The sequence below is a fragment of the Diorhabda carinulata genome, chromosome 11, assembly GCF_026250575.1.
Source record: "Diorhabda carinulata isolate Delta chromosome 11, icDioCari1.1, whole genome shotgun sequence".
Lineage (NCBI taxonomy): Eukaryota > Metazoa > Arthropoda > Insecta > Coleoptera > Chrysomelidae > Diorhabda > Diorhabda carinulata.
Window position 1 is genome coordinate 7,888,152 of NC_079470.1, and position 20,195 is coordinate 7,908,346.

At 31.1% G+C, this 20,195-nt stretch overlaps 1 protein-coding gene across 3 annotated transcripts in view; it reads right to left on the minus strand.

Annotated features, from left to right (window-relative positions):
• Positions 1 to 20,195, minus strand: part of LOC130899640 (ecdysone-induced protein 74EF) — a 293,099-nt gene that overhangs the window by 72,966 nt on the left and 199,938 nt on the right. The window contains exon 1 of one of the 3 annotated variants that reach the window (XM_057809717.1): positions 581 to 3,499. The exons of the other annotated variants lie outside the window; for them this stretch is intronic. Coding sequence (XP_057665700.1) covers positions 581 to 869 — 289 coding nt within the window. The 5' untranslated portion in view covers positions 870 to 3,499. Of the gene's footprint in view, positions 1 to 580; positions 3,500 to 20,195 lie in introns of those variants that run through there. 3 annotated transcript variants of the gene reach the window in all.

A 20,195-nucleotide genomic window follows, 5' to 3' on the forward strand; every position in this document is an offset into this window, starting at 1 on the left:
TTGTGATAAAAAAAATAAAACTTAATCTTCGTATATTTATATTAGATAATTTTGCAATATCCTTTTTATCATATTTATGACCTTACACAACACATTAAAGGTCATGGCATATCAAAATATTAAAATTTTATCTCATGATGAGAAGAGGGGCCTGTGAATATAGTAGTTACATGTTTTTTTAGGCATTGTTTATCGATAAAAAAAAGGTTATTAAAAATAAAATATTTTAAATAGACTTTACTTGAGTAATAAGTAGAATATTATTTTCATTTTTCTATTTTTTTGTTTTATTATTTCGTTTCGTCTAAAGATATAAAATATTTTTATATAATCTCAATGAATAAATTGTCTTTTTTTTATTTCGACTTATTTTTTATGTACGCCTAAAATAATTAACTAACAATTACATGTTTTATTTGAATAAAAACTTTATATATTATATAAAAATTAATTCATTTAAAATCCTGTATTTAAATAACAAAAATAATTATTCTATAAATTGATTATTATTTTAAATTTTTTAAAAAATTTATGTAGATTTTTTTTTCTATTTAATATACAGATATAATTCTTAACTTACATCTTTTAATTAAATTCTTTTTGAATGGTTTATAATCACCACCTTCCTCGACCAACATCTTATCCTCGGTATCGTCACTTTCAGTTCCTGAATCTCTCGCAGGACTGACCCTGCCACAATGTACCCTCAAGTCCAGCGGACCTTCATCCTCAACACTTGAACTACTGCTACATACATAGTCCTCGCACTCTTCCTTAATATTTTCTTCTTTAACTTGCACCAAAGAATTCAATAAAGATAAATCACCGACCAACGGCATTTTTGGTTGTTTAACAAGAATCATTGTCATTATAAGAACATTTGACACAAAGTTTTTTTCATTAAACCACTCCGCGCGTATTTTTGAAAGTGACTGATATGCCGCACTGTTATGGACTTTACCATACGAACGAAGTGTAGTGAATACTGGCCCACTGACTCATATAACAAGGCAAGTCCGACGAGACTCACGAATATACGAAGTCAGTATCTCGGTTAGACTCGCGTTTGCTACGGGTTGAAAGTGAAATGATATTCCGTGTATGATGCGCAGAGTTAGAAAAGTTGGGTTAGGTTATGAATTCCAGCTAGAGCATAGGCGGTAGCTAGATTAAATAGAAAATTGTAATCGTTGCGGTGTCGTTTATAATGTTGGAAAATTGTATAAACAAAACTTGACGCGACTGGAGATGTTAGACTCAGGTTTCCGGGTGGGTGGTATTACATCTAATTTAAATTATCTCTTTTCGATTGTTGAAACGATTGATTTTTACTTATGTATGAGTTTATATTTAAATATAAAAAATATGGTGGGCGTCAGATTTTTTTTTAAATACAAGGGCATGTAAATAAATTGTATAATAGTTTGTATTCTTCAATGGAATTTCATTTAAAGTCAGTAGGTACACATCGTCATTTAAACGTATAAAATTAGTAAGTGGATAGAATCTTTGAATTATAAACTGCAAAAGAAATATAAATATGCAGTCATATAATGATTCCTAAATCGCCTGTTAACTACAAAGCGAAAAACAGAGGGTTAATATCGACGGTATTGACCTTTTAAATTGTTCTTAAATTTTGTACTTAAATTGTAAATATTTTCTTCTAGCTTGAATACTACTTTCTTGAGTGGTAACAAAGAAAAAATATCATATGAGAATAAATTTTAAAGCATTTTATTCAATACGTCTCGCTGCTTTCAGAAATTATATGCTACTGTATTTCGTTCAATTCCACAAAATCTGCATTCACCGATATTTTTTATTCTTTTAAGGTATTTACTGTGGACCGTCAGCAGACTTGTGGTAATGCTTAGGTTCTTCCTGCGCTGTAGCTTTCGTGGAACAGTCTCAAACCGGATATAGACTCGCATTCGAGTGCACGGCTGCGGTTTCCTATTTTCTTCAGTTTAACAAGAAACAAATCAGCTCTGGTTTGCTGGTCTGCACCTTTTTTTGTCAGATTATTTGCTTTCTGGTTCCCTTGTTAATTTATGCGTGCCAGCACGCAGATACAACAACATTGTTTTCTTAGCTTACTTAATTTAGTGCTTCTAGATATTCCATGACCAACTTTGACTTAATTATTTGTGAGTATCGCTTTTATAGCGGTTTTACTACCAAAGGATTGCTATATCTCTTTTTCGGTAGTTGCATATATTCCAATGTATACAAATACCGTTAGGAAGGTGCTGGGATTATTGTAATCCGAAGTAAAGGTACATGTCCACCTGAGACTAAGTCTTGAGACTAGTCACAGGCTATTGTCCATCTGCGATCACTTTCGCTCTCGAAACCGATTCCGGAGACTCAACATTCATTGCAGCCTCGAAACCTCTATTATTTCATGTCCACCTGAGACTAAGTCTCACGTCAGGCGTTTGCTTTTTTTGTGGCACACAAAATTGCCCAAAAACGGAGATTAAAAAAATGGATTGTTGGGTGAGGAAATGTGTGGATAGAAGAAATGAATTAGGAGCGTGTTCCACACTCGTAAATGAGCTGAGGGTAGAAGATCCACAAATATTTAGAAATTTTATCCGGATGTCTGCAGTGCAATTTGAACTCCTTCTGGATTTAATAAACACACGAAATTTCTAAAAGCAATTCCTCCTCAAGACAGACTAATGTTCACACTTCGATTTCTTCATTCCCTGACAATTTTGGAATTTTTTTGCGTTTTCGTCAATATTTTGCATTTTTTAACGTGATTTTTATACATTATATATACATATATACATATACATACCATTAAAACTTATGCTCCTCATAAAGATGAATCAACTCAATGACTTCATCGTCCATCCCCTATCACTAATTTTTAAGAACAAATTTGTTTTAATTTTAAAATTACAACACTCAAGTCTCCGAGATTTCTGAAACTTTGCCAACAGGAACGGAAGACTGGATACTTAAGCCTTGAGAGTGGGGATATGCGTGTCCATCTGTGATAGATGCGCTCTAGCAGACTTGTCCGGACTTATCTCCGATACTTCTCTCGCTCCCATATACATCTGTGACCCCAGTCTCGAAACCACTCTCGAGACTGTTTTGTCTCAGATGAAGACGTAACTTTAAGTGGATTTTAGCTAGCTAGCTGAGGCTATAAGGCATATTTTTCTACAATGATCTACAACGCAGGATACTGTTTTTAAATGTTGCTTCCTGGTCTACATCTTGTCATCAAAAGTAGCCTACAGAATCGAAAAACTTGCTCTGTGTTGCTTTGCTAGTTGGAATTTCTGGAACCGTTGGTGATATTCATACTGAACACAGTATTTACACAACCACTACACCAACACTCACAATTTAACTTCACAAACTGAAGGTAGACTCCTGACTTAGTTATCGAACGCGCGTCAGTCAGTTAGTCAATCAGTGTTGGTGTAATGGTGGTGTGAATAGTGTGTTCAGTATGTTGCTTTGTAGCTGGTGGCCTGCTCAATACTACATTTAATAAGTTGACGACAGCCTGTGTGAGAAGATAAACAACAAAATAATGAAGATATCAAAAGTGCAGATTGTTTCTGGGTATTGTTCATCTTGATATTGAATTGATAATGATTGTCTAAAAAAGAAGTAACAATATATTCTTCCAATAGAAAGCAGATACGATCTCAACTCACTTCCTTCTATTTGTAAAATATGAATGATTAAATTGATATGTATTCTAAAATGTGTACGTGACATAACGTTGTTCATTCGCTTATCTGTGGTATACGATTATAGAGATATATAACGATATAATAATTATTTACCTATAAATTCTAGTCATTTATTTGGTTAAATTTTGGCTTTAATAGGAGGTTTCATTCAAATGAACGGTTCCAATATCAGTTGCGAAAGTTTGTTTATGATGATTTGTAGGAAAATAATGATCTAAATACTTTTAAATCTGGTAAAATACTTTATTGACGTTTTAAAAAATATTTCCTTATATTTTTACTAGATGTCACTGTATTTTCTTGGGTAGGTTCAAAAACTCAAGTATATTTTCAACAGTTTAACAGCTTTGTGAAAATTTCTGGACTAACAAACAATAACAGAACAAAAATTGAGAATATTCTTTAAGAATATACAGTACTGAACAATTTTGCTAAACCTACAAATTTAAATATTAATACTTCAACCAACTTCCAGTCTACCATTTTAAATTATTTAATTTTAATACTGATCGATTCTAATTAATTCATTGTATTCAAAGAGTGGAATGGAAATTCACCATGATAGTAATTAACATTAGTAACAAAATAATTGAATTTAATTATTCAAATCAAGTAATTGACTAATTGACAATATCCTATCGTTTCAAATGTTTCTCTCGACTTGTGTAGAAATATTTGTCGGTTTGATCTGTGCTTTAGTAGCCATTTAACTGGTCACTTTCTATCTATCATCAATCTGCATTGAGTTACCGATGAGACGCACTTTACGCTTTACGGGATATTATCATTACTGGGCTAGAAAATAAATTTGCCAATTTCGGCACTTATTCTTCTTGCAACATCCTACTCAATTGAGTGGTTGGGAAAATTTAGTCCTCGATTTCCTTCAATTCTTGTTCAAATATTTACTAATTCAGAGCGTTGGGTGGGGCCTTCTTTGATCCAGATTAATCAAAAACCAAAACGTTCTGTATTAGAACGATGGTAGTATCTAATTCAATCATAATTTATTCCCAAAACTGAACTTTTATAGCAGCCTCATCTTCCAGTAATTCCTGGAGGATTTTAAGGATGCTTCAAACGTTCATCGTACTGATAACTGGTTCAATTCAACATATTAGGATTCTCTTGATAGATGGTAGTACATTCATTCTGGTATATTTATTAATAGCCTAATAATTTCCCTTAATACAAAGCTTACTTCCGTTTGTGTTCTTATCTATCTCTTTATCCACTTGTGAAATCTTATTTTCCAATATCATTTTTCTAATATTTAGCAGTTATGTACAATTTTATACAAACTAAGAAAATAGTTTTCAAAATAACAGTGCCATTCAACAATATAGTGCATGTAAAAAATAAAAAAATTACAGTTTCATATTTTATTAAATGGTCTAATAAATGCGAAATAGAAAACATTACCATGTTAACAAAAACTATTCAGATTCCAGTTAGAAAAATTTTCATACTTACTACATTCTTTTCTTTACTTTGCTTAGTCGTTTGTTTGTGAGTGAATCCACAATGTTGACTTGAATTTCGAGGTTCTTAAACACCTCAAATCCTTTTCAAACTTAAAATACATACTTAAGACGGATGAATTTTTATTACTATATCTCTATTTTGATTAAAAAAGCTCTTAATCTTAATTAATTGAAATTATCAATTTTATTGGCACATGAAAATGAATATTTCACATTAAAATATAAAGTCGTTATTATTGAATTTAAATTTAGTTTCTAGCAGACATCAATCAAATACGTAAACAGCTGAGCAATCATTTCGAGATAACTAAGGGCCTTAAACAGGGTGATCGTCGATCGAATATAACTATGGAATACGTTATAAGAAAGATGACAATAAATTCCTTAAACATCTTTAGTCATAGATCAGAGCACATAGCAAAACACGTAGATAACATCAACATAACGCGGAAATCATTAATAAGAGATCAAAAGAAGAATTAACCAGGCAAATGAAGCATACTATGTATACTTTGTCTACAAATATGCACATATTGCACGTATTTAGATCGAAAGGAAAAACAGAGAAAGCCGAGAAGAGTACTTGAATCCAATGTTGAATGGTGTAGGCCAAATGGAAGACCTCGGAAGAGGTGGAAGGAAGAAGTCGCAATCAGTCTAAAGATACGCAATTGGAAGAGGGCATCTGTGGATAAGAACTACTAGGGGGAAATTCAATAAATTAAGACGCTGTAGAATCATAGAAAAAGGAGAAGAAGAAACAATAATCAAATTATTTTTTATATTAAATGTGTAAGCGTGGAGCGCTTGTACAACTAACATACTGATTCTCATTCCAGGTATTTCAGCTAGTACTTCTTCAGGTGTCAATAGCTAAACAGAACTACAATTTTTATATAGAATGCGCAATTCAGTTCTATGTAATTGATATTTTAGTTTAGAAGATCATTTTTTGAGCACTGACACTCTTTGTATTATGAATAGAATCATACAGTTTAATAATACAAAATCCTCAATAAATTTGCTAATAACTGACGTCTTAAAGGTCTATAAAGTGTCATTTTTACGAAAATCAATACTTTTGCATAGTTGAATGCAAAATCACCTTACTTAATGGCGTCGTTAATTTATAACTTTATCTATCGAGATCATCTTTAGATAGAGCTTATCTGATTTAATAACAGAATTGCATTATCATTTGATATGTAGTTTATATATTGAAACAATTATCAAGATTTTAAATGAAAATTTATTTTTAAAATATAAAACGATTATTTAAATATGTGTAAAAACTGAAAAACATACTTTCATTGGAATTTCAATTGAAATAAAAAAATATTCTAATGTGTATAATAAGAGATGTGCGATTTATATGGAATACTTGTCTTCGAAATGGAAAAGTGTATTTCACATTTTCAATAAAAAATATTTTGTATTTTTAAAATGATTATACAAACTGCCAAATCATGAGATATGTGCAATTCATATCTTACATTTGATCACAGCACGGGACATTGATAAAGCCAGACCTAAAAATAATCCATACATTCATTTACACGATGTGGCTATGGCTAAATGTCAAGCTATTTGAAGATCAATGAAATTTTCTGAAATTAACTTGGAAGTAATTGGTGAATCCCCTGTCCAAATTGGTGGAATTCATTTCACAATTGTATAAAAGAAATCTTAAAAGTCTAAAAAACCATAAATTAGACGATAAGAAAACTGGCATTGGCGGTCCTGAATGAAATTGAAATATGGTTGGAAGGTGATAAAATTATGAATATCTGCAACCTAAATTAATAATAATGGAAAACATATCATTGACAAGTCAGTACATTGTCACACGTTGATTGAAATGATAAATGAGCGTTGCTCAAAACCGTTTCGAAAACATAATTTAGAAAACCAAAAATCTAAGTTCAGCATTCTGGCAGCAGTATCGTATCTATTCTAAAAATTAAAAAGGGCGTTGAAAAATAGAAAGGAGCAAGTAGAAGAATTGCTTATCATAGAAGTCAATCAAAAAGTATCTCCCAGACATCAAAAAGAAAAAGAGCGAATCATATTCCTTAGCAACCAATGAGGTTGTGACCTGGAAACCCTAGAATATTTAAATTATGAATGCATAAGTCTGGCGATACTAATCGCTTATTCTATGGTAAAAAAGTACTCAGAGCCAGCAGAGACCCTTTGGGATGGGATGGTGGGATGATGATGAGACCTCACAAAGTGTGATACGTAAATAAAAATAAAGAGAATTCAATTGAACAAAAGATATGGTAATTTTATCCCCTTCGCTCTAGAAAATGAAAAAATCATCTGATTTCGATGACTTTTTTTAAAAATATTCATTTTTACGCATTTACAAAAAAATGAAAACTTTTTTGGTTTCAGTGCTTTAAATGTTCATGAAAATGTACTCAATCATTATAATTGTTGATAACTTTTTTCCAAATAATCGAATGAAGTTTTTATAGTTTTTTTCATAATCTACACCAAAAAACAAACAAATTGAAAAAAATTTATACAAAAATGTTGATTCATCATGTTTTTGCAATTAAAAATAATAACAATATGGTAATTTTATCCCCTTCGCTCTAGAAAATCGAAAAATCATCCGATTTCGACGAATTTTTTTAAAAATCTTCGTTTTAACGGGGGATTTACGAAAAAATTATGGGAATAAAAAAATGAAAATTTCATGACTTTAAATATTTTGATCGATAAGCAGCGATATATAAATAAATATGAATTTTAATGTGGTTGTATGTTGGTATTAACTGATATTTGTTTTCCTCATTCAAATTTTACGACATTATTTTTAAATGTATTATGGCAACTTTCTTTTAGTATAGTATAAAGAACAAGAATTGGTTTTTCGTAATTTTATACTTTCGCGGTCTCCTCGTTTTTTGGCTCTAGAAAATGAGAAAATCATTTAATTTCGATGAATTTTTCTTAAATCTTCGTTTTTACGGAGGATTTATGAAAAAAATATAATCGCATATAATCGTTCATAACTTTTTTACAAAACATCAAACGTAGTTCTTATATTTTTTTGTTATTTTACACAAAATAACAAACATTTTGGAAAGGAAATCAAAAAATGTTTGTTCATTTATTTTTTTACTCACTTGAAGATTTCATATGGTTTTCTGACTTTAAATGTTATCATCATAAACGCTCTAGAAAATTATCCGATTTCGTTATTTTTTTTAAATTTATGTAAAAAAATATAGTAAATATCTCACTTAAAGATTTTATATGGTTTTATGATTTTAAATTCTCTTTAATAGTCAACCTTAGTAAGACGCCATTTTTTAATGGTGAAAATTTTCAATTTTCCAAAGTTAACTTTTAATACGGTACAATTGAATACAATAAGTAATTTTAAGAATGTTTTTGTTCATATAACTTTAATGATTACTCAATAAAAAAGGTTCAAACGTTTATATGTGAGAAAAGGTCAATTTTAAGAGAAATTGTTATTATTTTTGATTGCAAAAACATGATGAATCAACATTTTTGTATAAATTTTTTTCAATTTGTTTGTTTTTTGGTGTAGATTATGAAAAAAACTATAAAAACTTCATTCGATTATTTGGAAAAAAGTTATCAATAATTATACGTGATTGAGTACATTTTCATGAACATTTAAAGCACTGAAACCAAAAAAAGTTTTCATTTTTTTGTAAATCCGTCGTAAAAATGAATATTTTTAAAAAAAATTCATCGAAATCAGATGATTTTTTCATTTTCTTGATCCGCGAAAGTATAAAATTACCAAAACCTATTCTTGTTCTTTATACTATACTAAAAGAAAGTTGCCGATACTACATTAAAAAATAATATCGTAAAATTTGAATGAGGAAAACAAATATCAGTTAATATCAACATACAAGCACATTAAAATGTGTTTTATCGCTGCTTATCGATCAAAATATGTTTTCCAAAAATTTCAGTATTCACTGAAGTTGAAAATGCCCGATATAGGTTTCTGAATAAAAGTATACTATATTTTATAAAACACTAAATAGAGGAGTAGTATATAGGCTTTGTTGTTTAGGATCTGTTTTAATAGCAAGATCCTAACTGGAGGAAATTTCACTCAAATTCACATCCTCTCAAATCTCCCCTTAGGAGTGGAAAATTCTCCTAGTGTGAGTTGCTTGTTGCTTTAGTAGTTTCGGCTGTGTGATGATGAATTTGTCAACCAGTCAGATTATATTTTCTAGAAGAAATAAATAAAGTGGGAAAAAGATATAAAAATGAATTTTTGAACATTCTTTTCTTTCAATACGTCTATTAAATAAATTAAAATCGCCCAATAGAATTCCTGCTGTTCCAAGAATTGATCTCCTTTCCAAACTAAAATATTAGGTAATAATTATGCAATTGTGCGTACTTTTTAAAAATAATCAGTCTTCTTCGTTTCGTTTTAGTAGTTAGAAGAAATTAAATTTAGTTGAAAAGAAAGGTAGCTAAGTAAAATTAATCCTAAACATATGATATAGATTTGGTGTAAAGTGAGAAAGGCCGAATATTAAGTCTCAAAAATATGTATTTGTGAAAAAATTTTTATTCATTTTAATTAATTATTTTGGTCTAAGACAGCTTTAATCAAAATTGAATATTAACTACAAAAAATAAATCCATTTTAAGTAAGTGTTGCAATTTTGGAAAATATTCGAGTTATTCAAGTGCTTCTAAATCTAAATCAAAATTCTGTCGCGTGATTCACTCACAGACAAACAATGAAGCAATAAAATTATCAATAAAATATTAAAAAGCAGGGTGAACTATTATTGTAATTAAATAACAAATCCTGAAAATCAATATAAGTCATAAAGGCCATATTACATTATTAAAATACGTCAGCATAAGCAGCCTTTACAAATTCATTTTTACGCCAGATTATAAGATTGTTTACAATTAAAATATTAAATATTTCCAATTCTCAAAAATGTTGTCTGTTTGAAATTCATACTTATTGATAAGATATAATGTAGAAAAAAATAACTAAATATAATCGGTATACAAACTCAGACAGTCAAATTGTGGTTTATTGGCTAAGTTTTCGAATTAAAAACTGGTCCCAACAATTTTGAGGTATATTATTGAATTGAAACTAAATTTGTTAGTTGAAGACAATAGTATATATAGACAAAACATTATTAAGAAGTATGTAATTGGTAAATATAATGTCGTCTCAAAATTCTGCTAGATATACAGTAGGAACAGACAAAATAGTAAGAAATGCCTAATGTTCAAATACGAAGACAAATATTATTAAAATAATAACATAGCTGTCGAATAAGAGAAGAAAACCTCCAAGAAATCATAATTAAATTAAGCGTCCTACAGTCAATATCGTGATTCACCAAATAAAAACTAATTATAGAAGATCAATCAATACGATGATTAACTTCAAGTAATTTTCCTGTTATCTTAACTCCTACTTTACATTGTTTAACATTGCTGTGATTTTTAAACAATCACTCTAATTTTTAGAAGCACAAAAGGAAATCATTTGGATGATAATAATATTTCACTGTTTTCAATTTTTTTTTAATCTTTAATGTTAGGTAACACGCATCGTTTTTGAATTTAGCTAAGTTTTTGATTTATATTTACCGTTGATTTTAAATATATGTGAAGAAAAAACTGGAACAAACTAAGTTTGTGTGATATAAGATGGTGGCAAAGATTTTCATCAATATGAATTCTCAATTTGAAGCTAAAAACATAGAAATAATAATTTTGATATGTGATTGTTAACCTCCAATAATAATACCAATAACGGAATCAAAACAATTACTTGTATTGGAATATTACATAGATTCCACTTTCTATCAAGAGTTTTATTCTTCTTATCTGTACCCTGGTTCTGTTCAAGTAAGTTTTGTTGTAATGTATTCTTTTGAATGTCAAATGATATTTTTAACTATTCTTAATGCCCGTCTTTCTATTTAACATACACACGGACACCTCTGTCTCATCTCTCTACTTAACACAAACTACAAAAGTGTCCAATCTAAAGCCATCACTAGCCGCTTCTCTATTATACAAAACAGCAAGTCCATGGTAACCTCTTCTTATTAATGAACTAAATCTTCACAGGTATCTAAACTGAAGACCTTTTCAACTGCATAATAAACACGCCAAAGGAAAGTCGTTTCTTAACTATTGTGATAGTTGTTCTTCCTAAGCCTCTGGTCGTCTCTAATGGCCATAATGTTACCGTTTCCGATTCTCTATATAGTATTAACACTTCCACGGTCCTTTATGCATCCATTGTCCTTCTTGTACCTGCTGCTCTTCTTGAAAACATCCTCACTATCTGCTGATTATATAGTCTACATACTGTTATCCTTGTGAAGTGTATAAACCCTATCACCTCAAATTCCATCTAAAGTAGTAACCACCATTTTCTTAATTATTACGTCTATAACTTCCCTTCCCAAATTTCTGCGCCATAAACAAGTCACTCGCTTTCTTGCTGGCCATTCTAGTTACTCCTTGAAAACAACTCCACACGTAAATCAATGCTTATAACTTTTTTATAAAATTTTTTTATCCTTTCTTATCATTTAATATTTTTTTAGCCAATACGAATATTCGATAATTTGTTATCAAATAGGATACAGTTTTCGTATAACATCTTCGGTACTCTTCCTAGAGGTCTTCCTTTGACTGATAAAAATTCTTTGACAATTTTAGATGTGCATTCACAGACCTTCTATTTCTTCTTCTATCTTGACAACATCTTCCAATTCCTGAGTTGTTTCATGTCGTGGTTCTTCCCGTAAATTTTGGTTTGGTATTGCTTGCTACTCTCACCTTTTTTGTAACTGTTGTTTGTTTATCTAGCAAGTGCCTGAAAGGTATCACATAGTTTTTCTGGTTTCTGACTTTATTCATAATTGACATGAGCTTATATCTTTATATTATCCACCTGAGTTTTCAATCCTTCTGGATTCTGCTAGTGGTACGCTGATCTTATACAGCCAATTTGCGACGCTAAGATATTTTAGTTGGCGTTTTTGCCAGTTTTGACTAAAGCTGTCTCCTTGCTTTTTACCATTTGCTCCTGATAGGCATATCGTTTCTTTACTATATTCTGAACGTTTCTTAGTCAAACTCTGACAAAAGCTTGCATGAAATCCACTAAACACAAGCAGTTTTGTTATACCCAATTTTATTTCCTATTATGTGTCTTTATGTCATAAATCTATTGTTTCTGAAATTTAATGTTCCTCATTTACACCAAACTTGACAATTTCTCGTAATTTGGAAATTAATGCCACGAAGTTTTGAGGTTCTATTCCTATTTTTAAATATTGTAATTGTTACCAAAAAGCGTATTTTTCTAAAAAAGTCTTTTATCGTCAAGGAAATATACTATTTATAGTGAATGCAAATAATTTTATAAACATTTTCATGAAACAAGTCATCATGACTATTATATTTGTGGGAGAACTAACTAGCAGTTAAGTGAAGACCTAATGTTACAACTTATTTCTCTATAATACATAACATGTTGATATTATACACTGATTAATAATTAGAAACTAGAACCAGACTAGTAGTGGGCATAGAATGAGAGAAAAGAGAGTCAAGTTCAAGCAATATCGACATTATATCGAGCATCGACTACAAACGGTGGCATTATACCGTGGTAGAGAGCAGTTGGCCGTCAATTGGCCGCTACTTGCCGTTCCGGTGCAGCGGTTTCACGTTTTGTTTTCATTTCTTTTCTTTTTAACTTCCGTAAATAGACCGATGAGATGGATACCGACGCACGATGTATTCAAATAGTAACTAGTCGCTCCGGATCGCAGTGCTGTCCATTTTTTTAACGAATCTAAAACTAGTTGATTGTAAATACAAGTTTTACTTGAACACAGTTTGGTTCGTTTTAATTGATAAAAACTAGCAAGAGGAAGACCTCCCATTTTCTATTTGATCTTTGTTTTATCAAGAAGAAAAGATTGCGAGACCATTTTATACCTGTGAGAGTATTTTCAGTTGAATAATCTGAAGAATAATAAAGAATATAGTTGAAATAACTTCATCCTCTTCAAAATATCCACCAGTGCTTTTACTGATTGATACGTTATTTGTAGAAATGACTGATTAGCCCATTCCTTATTTCTTTATTGACTTTTCAATGTTATGAAATCGGTTCGTGACTCATGAAAATGAGGAAAAGTCACACGCCAGGCGAGTAATGGGTGTGGAGCAGCGTAATATTTTTTTTTATTTAAAAATCAAGCACAATCGAGTAACTCGAGTGGTGCTTGCCTGTGGATGTTGATCTTGAACTTCTGTAGGTTCTGGTGATAGTGAAACACGTACCTTGGTATCTGATTCCACCGGCTTGCACTTGCACCAAAAAAGTAGTCCCGATAAATAGTATTTTTACCCAATAGTAAACACAATTTCACAACTGCACGTTGTTTACTTAATCTGAAACTCAAATTTGAACAAAGTAGCGCTAGCAAAAACAATCGCTGCAGAGTGATTTCCAATAAACCTCTGTTTTGTGTAGTGGAGACGAGAATATATAACTGGAACACTCTGTACATCATTTGTAAACTTATGAACAATTATGAAGACATCTAGATAGTTTCATCTTGTATATGTTTGAGGATTTATTAGAAAGTGAGAAGATAATTAGTTATGTACACGAAAGACATGTTAAACGGAAGTCTATTTCAATTAGAATTGTGTTTATTCATGGTTAATTGACTACGGATTATTTGAAACTCACAACGTATTCATTTATAAGAAAATAAATACTTCGTTTGGGTAATGAATTCAAAATTATGAACTTCAAATCTAGGACCAAAATAAAGATAATTTTAATGAAGAAAGAAAATATGCGTACACATTCATTTCACGCATCGTTGTTAAATTGCGTTTGTTTTATATAAATTGTAGTAACTAAACATTCAAGAATATTCTTTGTGACAAAGTATCAATTTATTTATCAATCTATTGATGAAATTCGTTCTAAAAAAATGTTTTTCTCGTTGAATTCAAGAAATTGCTTTTCGTCAATGTTTTGGGACGTCATTATACCGTATGGGTGTGTAAAATATGACGTATTTTGGCCAAAACTCATATAATATTGTTTATATGTGAATAAGATAGATATAATACTACAAAAGACAGAGGAATCAATCTGGAAGCACAAAAAATAGCTTTATTATCGCCTCCACATTGGGTCCCTTTGAGCCAATATAAGCATACCAACACTTAATTTCTTTATCCATACGATTGGTATGAGTTTTGTCTGGAATAATCTTCAGAAGGACCTTATGCGAATTACTTATTATGGCTTCAGTGGATGCATGGCGCGGATTTTGAGTTTCGAAAAATTACAGGGAGCCGTTCAGCGTCTCAGCCATGGCATTCATGTCACGATTGACAAAAAATCAACCACAATCATGCTCTAATGTGATGGCGCATCTATCATGTAGAACAAAATATGAATTGCCTACAAATCTTGTTATTCACGGAGACGCCTTGAAACGACAAGGTGATGACCTTTTGAACCTCTGGAACGAATTCATAGTGTACTAAACCACGGTAATCAAAGAAAACGTAGAACACATAGTAGGGAAGCGTTTTATGAATTCAGAATCCTCATCTATGTTCTTATATATCTCTGCTGCGACGTTGTTTTCGCAAAAGATTCAGGTCTTTGTTAATAGTCTAGTATCGACCCACTTCATACCAAAAACATGTTGAATCGATCCATAAAAGATGTTGAGAACCTCTACTATTTCTGCGATGCCACACGACGATTTTCAAACACAAGTTCTCCGATTTTTTGATGTTATCGTAGTAGATAGTGTGAAGACATGAAGATAACAAAAGGTTCTACCAATTTATGAGGAAAAATTACAGTTTTGATTTACGCGCGATTTAAATTCATCAGTCAAATTTGATCAGACCATGTATATTTAGCAATAAATGAGATATTTATAGATAGAGGTTAGTTACTTAAGATGACAGAAATATACTTTACTTTGGATACAATTTGAAATCTTTACAAAACTATCATCAACTAATTTTGTAGACCCGTGTTTCATATAAATGAGTATATCTAAGGAAATTTGTGAATTTTATTGAACTTTAGAAATTATGCCATAAAAATTAAAAAAAATTTCTTTATATGTGTATTATAATTGATCGTAGTGTGAAGTTCTTATCAAAACATACACTCAATTTATCATTTATCTTATCAGATATTTTCAGAGCCATTATACATTATACTATAGCACTGGATCATAGATTTCCTTGATATTTTTATTAATTTATCTTTTTTACCTGAACAGGTAGGTAATAATAAATGCGTCATCTCACAGATATCTAGCTTGAATAGAATATGCACCTGTATATATGTAGGTTAACGTTCTCGAGAAAAATTATAATAAAATAAATAGTTGACTCAATGTTTGTTAACATTTCACTGCTATTCCAAAAATGTGTATTATTTGACTTTTATATGATTTCAATTGAAATATTTGCTATAAAAAGAAAATAGTTTGTTTCATTGTAGTTCATTTAAGAGTTTAATACTTAATAATTATTAGTGAAATACATTCGTTAAGGCTCAATTACATCTATTGAGTATTTTGTTGAGACAACACTCCCGGCAACAATGTGTGAATGATTTTGGCAAATCAGTGTTTGTCAATGTATATTGATTGCCAATTGGCTAGTATAATAACTCACACGTAACTTACTCGCATTCTTATTTAGTTATCAGTGGTTATCACAATTTTCTTATTCACTCAATTTATTTTTTTTTTGTAAATTAATTCAGAAGTTTCCTTTAACTGTCTTCAAACTTTAAGCTCGCTTAGATAAGGACATCATTCAGGCTTACCTAACGGCTATGGAAGGTAAAAAGTCACTGTTTGCTGTTGAAACCTTAATCTATACAATAATATGGACTGCTACTCCTCCTATTCTCTTCAGAATTTAGAGAAAGAAAAAAATTTTATTTTATAATCTTTATCATCGTACAAGAGAACCTTTCGTTATAATTATTTCTTAAAGATAATTTTTTTTCAAATGTTGTCACCGACTATTATTAACAAGGTCCATTCTAAAGTTCTAATTTTCAATGATGCGTGTACGAGGTCAGGCTATTAAATAACGAGACTGCGCGCCTAGAGGGCGCCCTAGACGGGTGGGGTGAAAAACGAGTAGTGCTTTGGGTATCTAGATATTTTGTCTATGCACGTCCCAAAACACGTTTCCGTCTTTATTATAGTATTTGTGCAGTAATGGTTTAAAACGAACAGGATTTTTCTCGTGCCGAAAATCATATGGGATGGAAAACAGGAGCAACGTATCAATCTCAAATTTTTTATTTTTGGGCAGTGTAAGCGCTTTAGTGATGGCTGTTTCAACTCCGGAAACAGTGACTAAAAGTTGTGCGTGCAGATCGTCGAGTGAGCATCCGGATGATTGCCGAGGCTGTAAACGCCGATAAAGAAACGTTCAGAAAGAAAGAAAGTGCAAAAAAATCTGACTCCAAATCAAAAGTTACTGCGTCATCGGGTCTGCTCAAATTTCCTTGAAAGGTTAGAAAAAAATCTGCTGCTGAAAGGGACCCGATACGAGTCGATGGAAGCGGTAAAGCAAAAAACGGTAGAGCTGCTAGGTAGGCCTTCACCAAAGAATAAGAAAACGTATGGAAAGGTGTGTGGCGAGGGGAGGGGAGTATATTGAAGGGGAGCATTCGAATGTAGAATAGTTTCTATAATAAAACCCTTTTTAGTAATCAGTCTCGTTATTTAGTAGCCAGACCTGGTATTTCGAGTGGTATTTGAGTCGAGTAATTAGCCTTCAATGCATCATATGTAGCCGGCTAATCTATGTAGACTTTGGACTTCACATAGTCTCAAAGAAAATAGTCTAGAAGTGTGCTGCCACTTGATCTAGCCAACCAATTTACTAGTTCAAAGCGTGATATGTAATGTAATTTCTCTCGCAGTAAGGCCGTGCTTTCACGAGCTGTATGGCATTTTGTTGGAACCAAATTTTGTAGAGACTAAGGGCTTTACTTTCCTGCAACTCCCTACCTTGAACTATATATTTTTTCAAAAAGCTGACAATAATTTACATATTGCGACATTCAAATCTCATCGCACATATAGAGATTTGGACTACGGATTGTAGCGAAGAATCCATGTGTGCCTTAAATATCGACCACCTCCTTTTGTTTGCCTAAATTTATACGTGTACAGGGCTGTGAAGACATATTTGACTTGATTTTAGGTCTGATTTGAAAGAATATTAGTTTAGGAAAATTGGTAGAAAATTAACTATTTCGGTCTCTGTCAAAGTCGGCTTGACATGGACAATTTGCAACAATAGATCACTTACAACAAGATTATAAAAAAAAAATAATAAAAAACTGTTTACACAAATAATAATTTTTCAATAGTTGTTACGTTTTAAAAATATGCTGTAGCCATCAATCAAATTATTCGTAGTTGTATTGAAATGAAATATTACTATGAATTTTACTTAAATTTTTTAAGTTACTTTTTTAATCATTAGCTTTCTTTTTTCTATGCAAGCGAATCATTTCTAAAAATTCTCTTTTCCTTGGATTTGTTTTCGTTTCAAGAATTTTTGAATTCAAATAATTGAATGTGTGCTTTTTATATAATGCATGGTTCGTGAATGCAGTTTTATTTTTTTATCGTATTTATGACCTTTGAATCGATTTTCCAACTACTAAGATGTCTGTACTATGTCCTGAATAGACAGCATCACACTCATTACTTGATGTATAATTTTACTTATTACTGCTTTTAGATATTATGAATTTTAGTTTAGTCATTATGTTTCGATAATATATTTTGTCTCTTCTATGAATTATATTAATATCATACTTATTGAATCATTTCCTTTCCATATAAAGAAGAACTAAAATAATTGAAGACATATTTTTTGGGTGAGTGACAATAAAAATTCTTGGAAATGTTTTTAAAGGTCATATGTTTGGTTTTTGAACTATATAAATACAAATTAAAATAATTGTTTCTTAGCTTTTATTATTATTATTTTATTATATTATTTTCATTATTAATTACTGTTATAATGATCTTATTTTCATCTGGTTAAACTGAATAATATGTTACAAACGTGGGTTAGATAGACGTTGAGTCCAAAAGCATTTAAAAACCGATCAAAAACGTCTCTCCGTTTAGTCTGCTGACTGCTTTACGCGACTCTTTTGTTTATACTGCCAGCTCTAATATTTACATTAACTGATTTATTGGAGCAATAATGTTAGCAATCTTATTTTGGATAAAAGTTATTTCAGAAAACATAAACTATTGCAATAAAATCCGTTATATAAGCAGGAACTGTTGAGATATGCAAAAAAGCAAACGATATACTGACTCAACTAAGATTCCTTTGACGTATTACAAAAAAATTTAATAAACAAAAGATAAATAGTTCAGGAAGCGATAAAATTCTTCCTCAAAAACAAACTTTCGTAAAAATATTACACGTGTAGATTTATCAATGATATCAAAATAAATATTGACAGTACCGGCTTATGTTTATTATGCATATCTTATATTTTTATATTAAGTCAATTCAGGATAATAGATTGAAGGTAAAATGCAGAACAGTTAGACGTGAAAATTGACATCTAAAGACCTCCATATTTTCTGCCTAATAAGAGTTACAAAACAATTTCTCATCCAAAATAAACCAATTTTTTTAAAAATTATTTCAGGAAATGGATGATCTGTATCTTATTTTGAGAAAATTATAGAGTTTAAAATTTTGAAAACCACTTGGCAAGCTCAGAGATAAATCTACCATTAGTTATAGCACAAATATCTCATTATTATTTATCAACATGAAATATGGGATGTCTAAAAACGGAACATCCGATTTATAGAAAGGTAGCTATTCATTTATGGATCCCATGTTACCAAACCATATACTGGAGTTTTAACGTGGTTTCCGCTAGAGAGAAGTAGCGCGGTTTTTCCAATACCCACCTATGTAGTTGTTAAAATTGTAGTCGTACAACAGAAAGCATTAAGCATTAAGAGTTACGCAATAAATTAAAAAAAAAGATTGTGAAATTGTGAAAATCGAAAAATTGGGGTATCGGGCCAACGTCAAGTTCCTGTATTTAAAAGGGTTAAGAGGTAAGCAGATTTACGACGATATGCTTAATACCCTTGGTGATCAATGTCCTTCGAATGCGACCGTGAAAAATTGAACTGCCATCTTCAAAAGAGGTAAATTTTCCATTGAAGGTAATGAACGATCGGAAAGGCCAGTTTCTGTGTCAGTCCCCGAAAATATCAATGCACTTCATGACATGATTTTATCAGACCGTCGATATGGGCTAAAACGGATATCTGAAGCACTGAATATTTCATACTAACGCGTTCATCATATAGTTCACGTCAATTTGGACATGAGAAAAATTGCTGCAAAATGGATATCCAAATGATTGAATGTGGACCAAAAGCGTGTAAGGGTGAAAGGTTCGCCTTCGATCAGTGGTCTATTTGAAAACGATGTAGACTTCTTAAAACGAATTGTTGCTATGGATAAGATTTGGGTACATTTCTACGGTCCAGAAACAAAGCAACAATCGATGGAATGGCGGCACTCTGGTTTTCCAAGACCTAAGAAGTTTCGTGTCCAAAACTCTGCTGGAAAAGTTCTTGCTTCAGTTTTTTGGGATTGCCATGGAGTAATCATGATTGATTTTTTGGATAAGGGTAGAACAATAATCACTATTCGACATTACAGACCACTCTACGGCAAAAAATTAAAGATAAAAGACGCGGAGAGCTATGCAAAGGTATTTTGTTTTTGTAGGACAACGCCCCTACATGCAAATCTCATGTTGCAATGCAAAAAATTCTTGATTCAGGGTTTGAATTACTAGAACACCCCCCTTATTCACTAGATT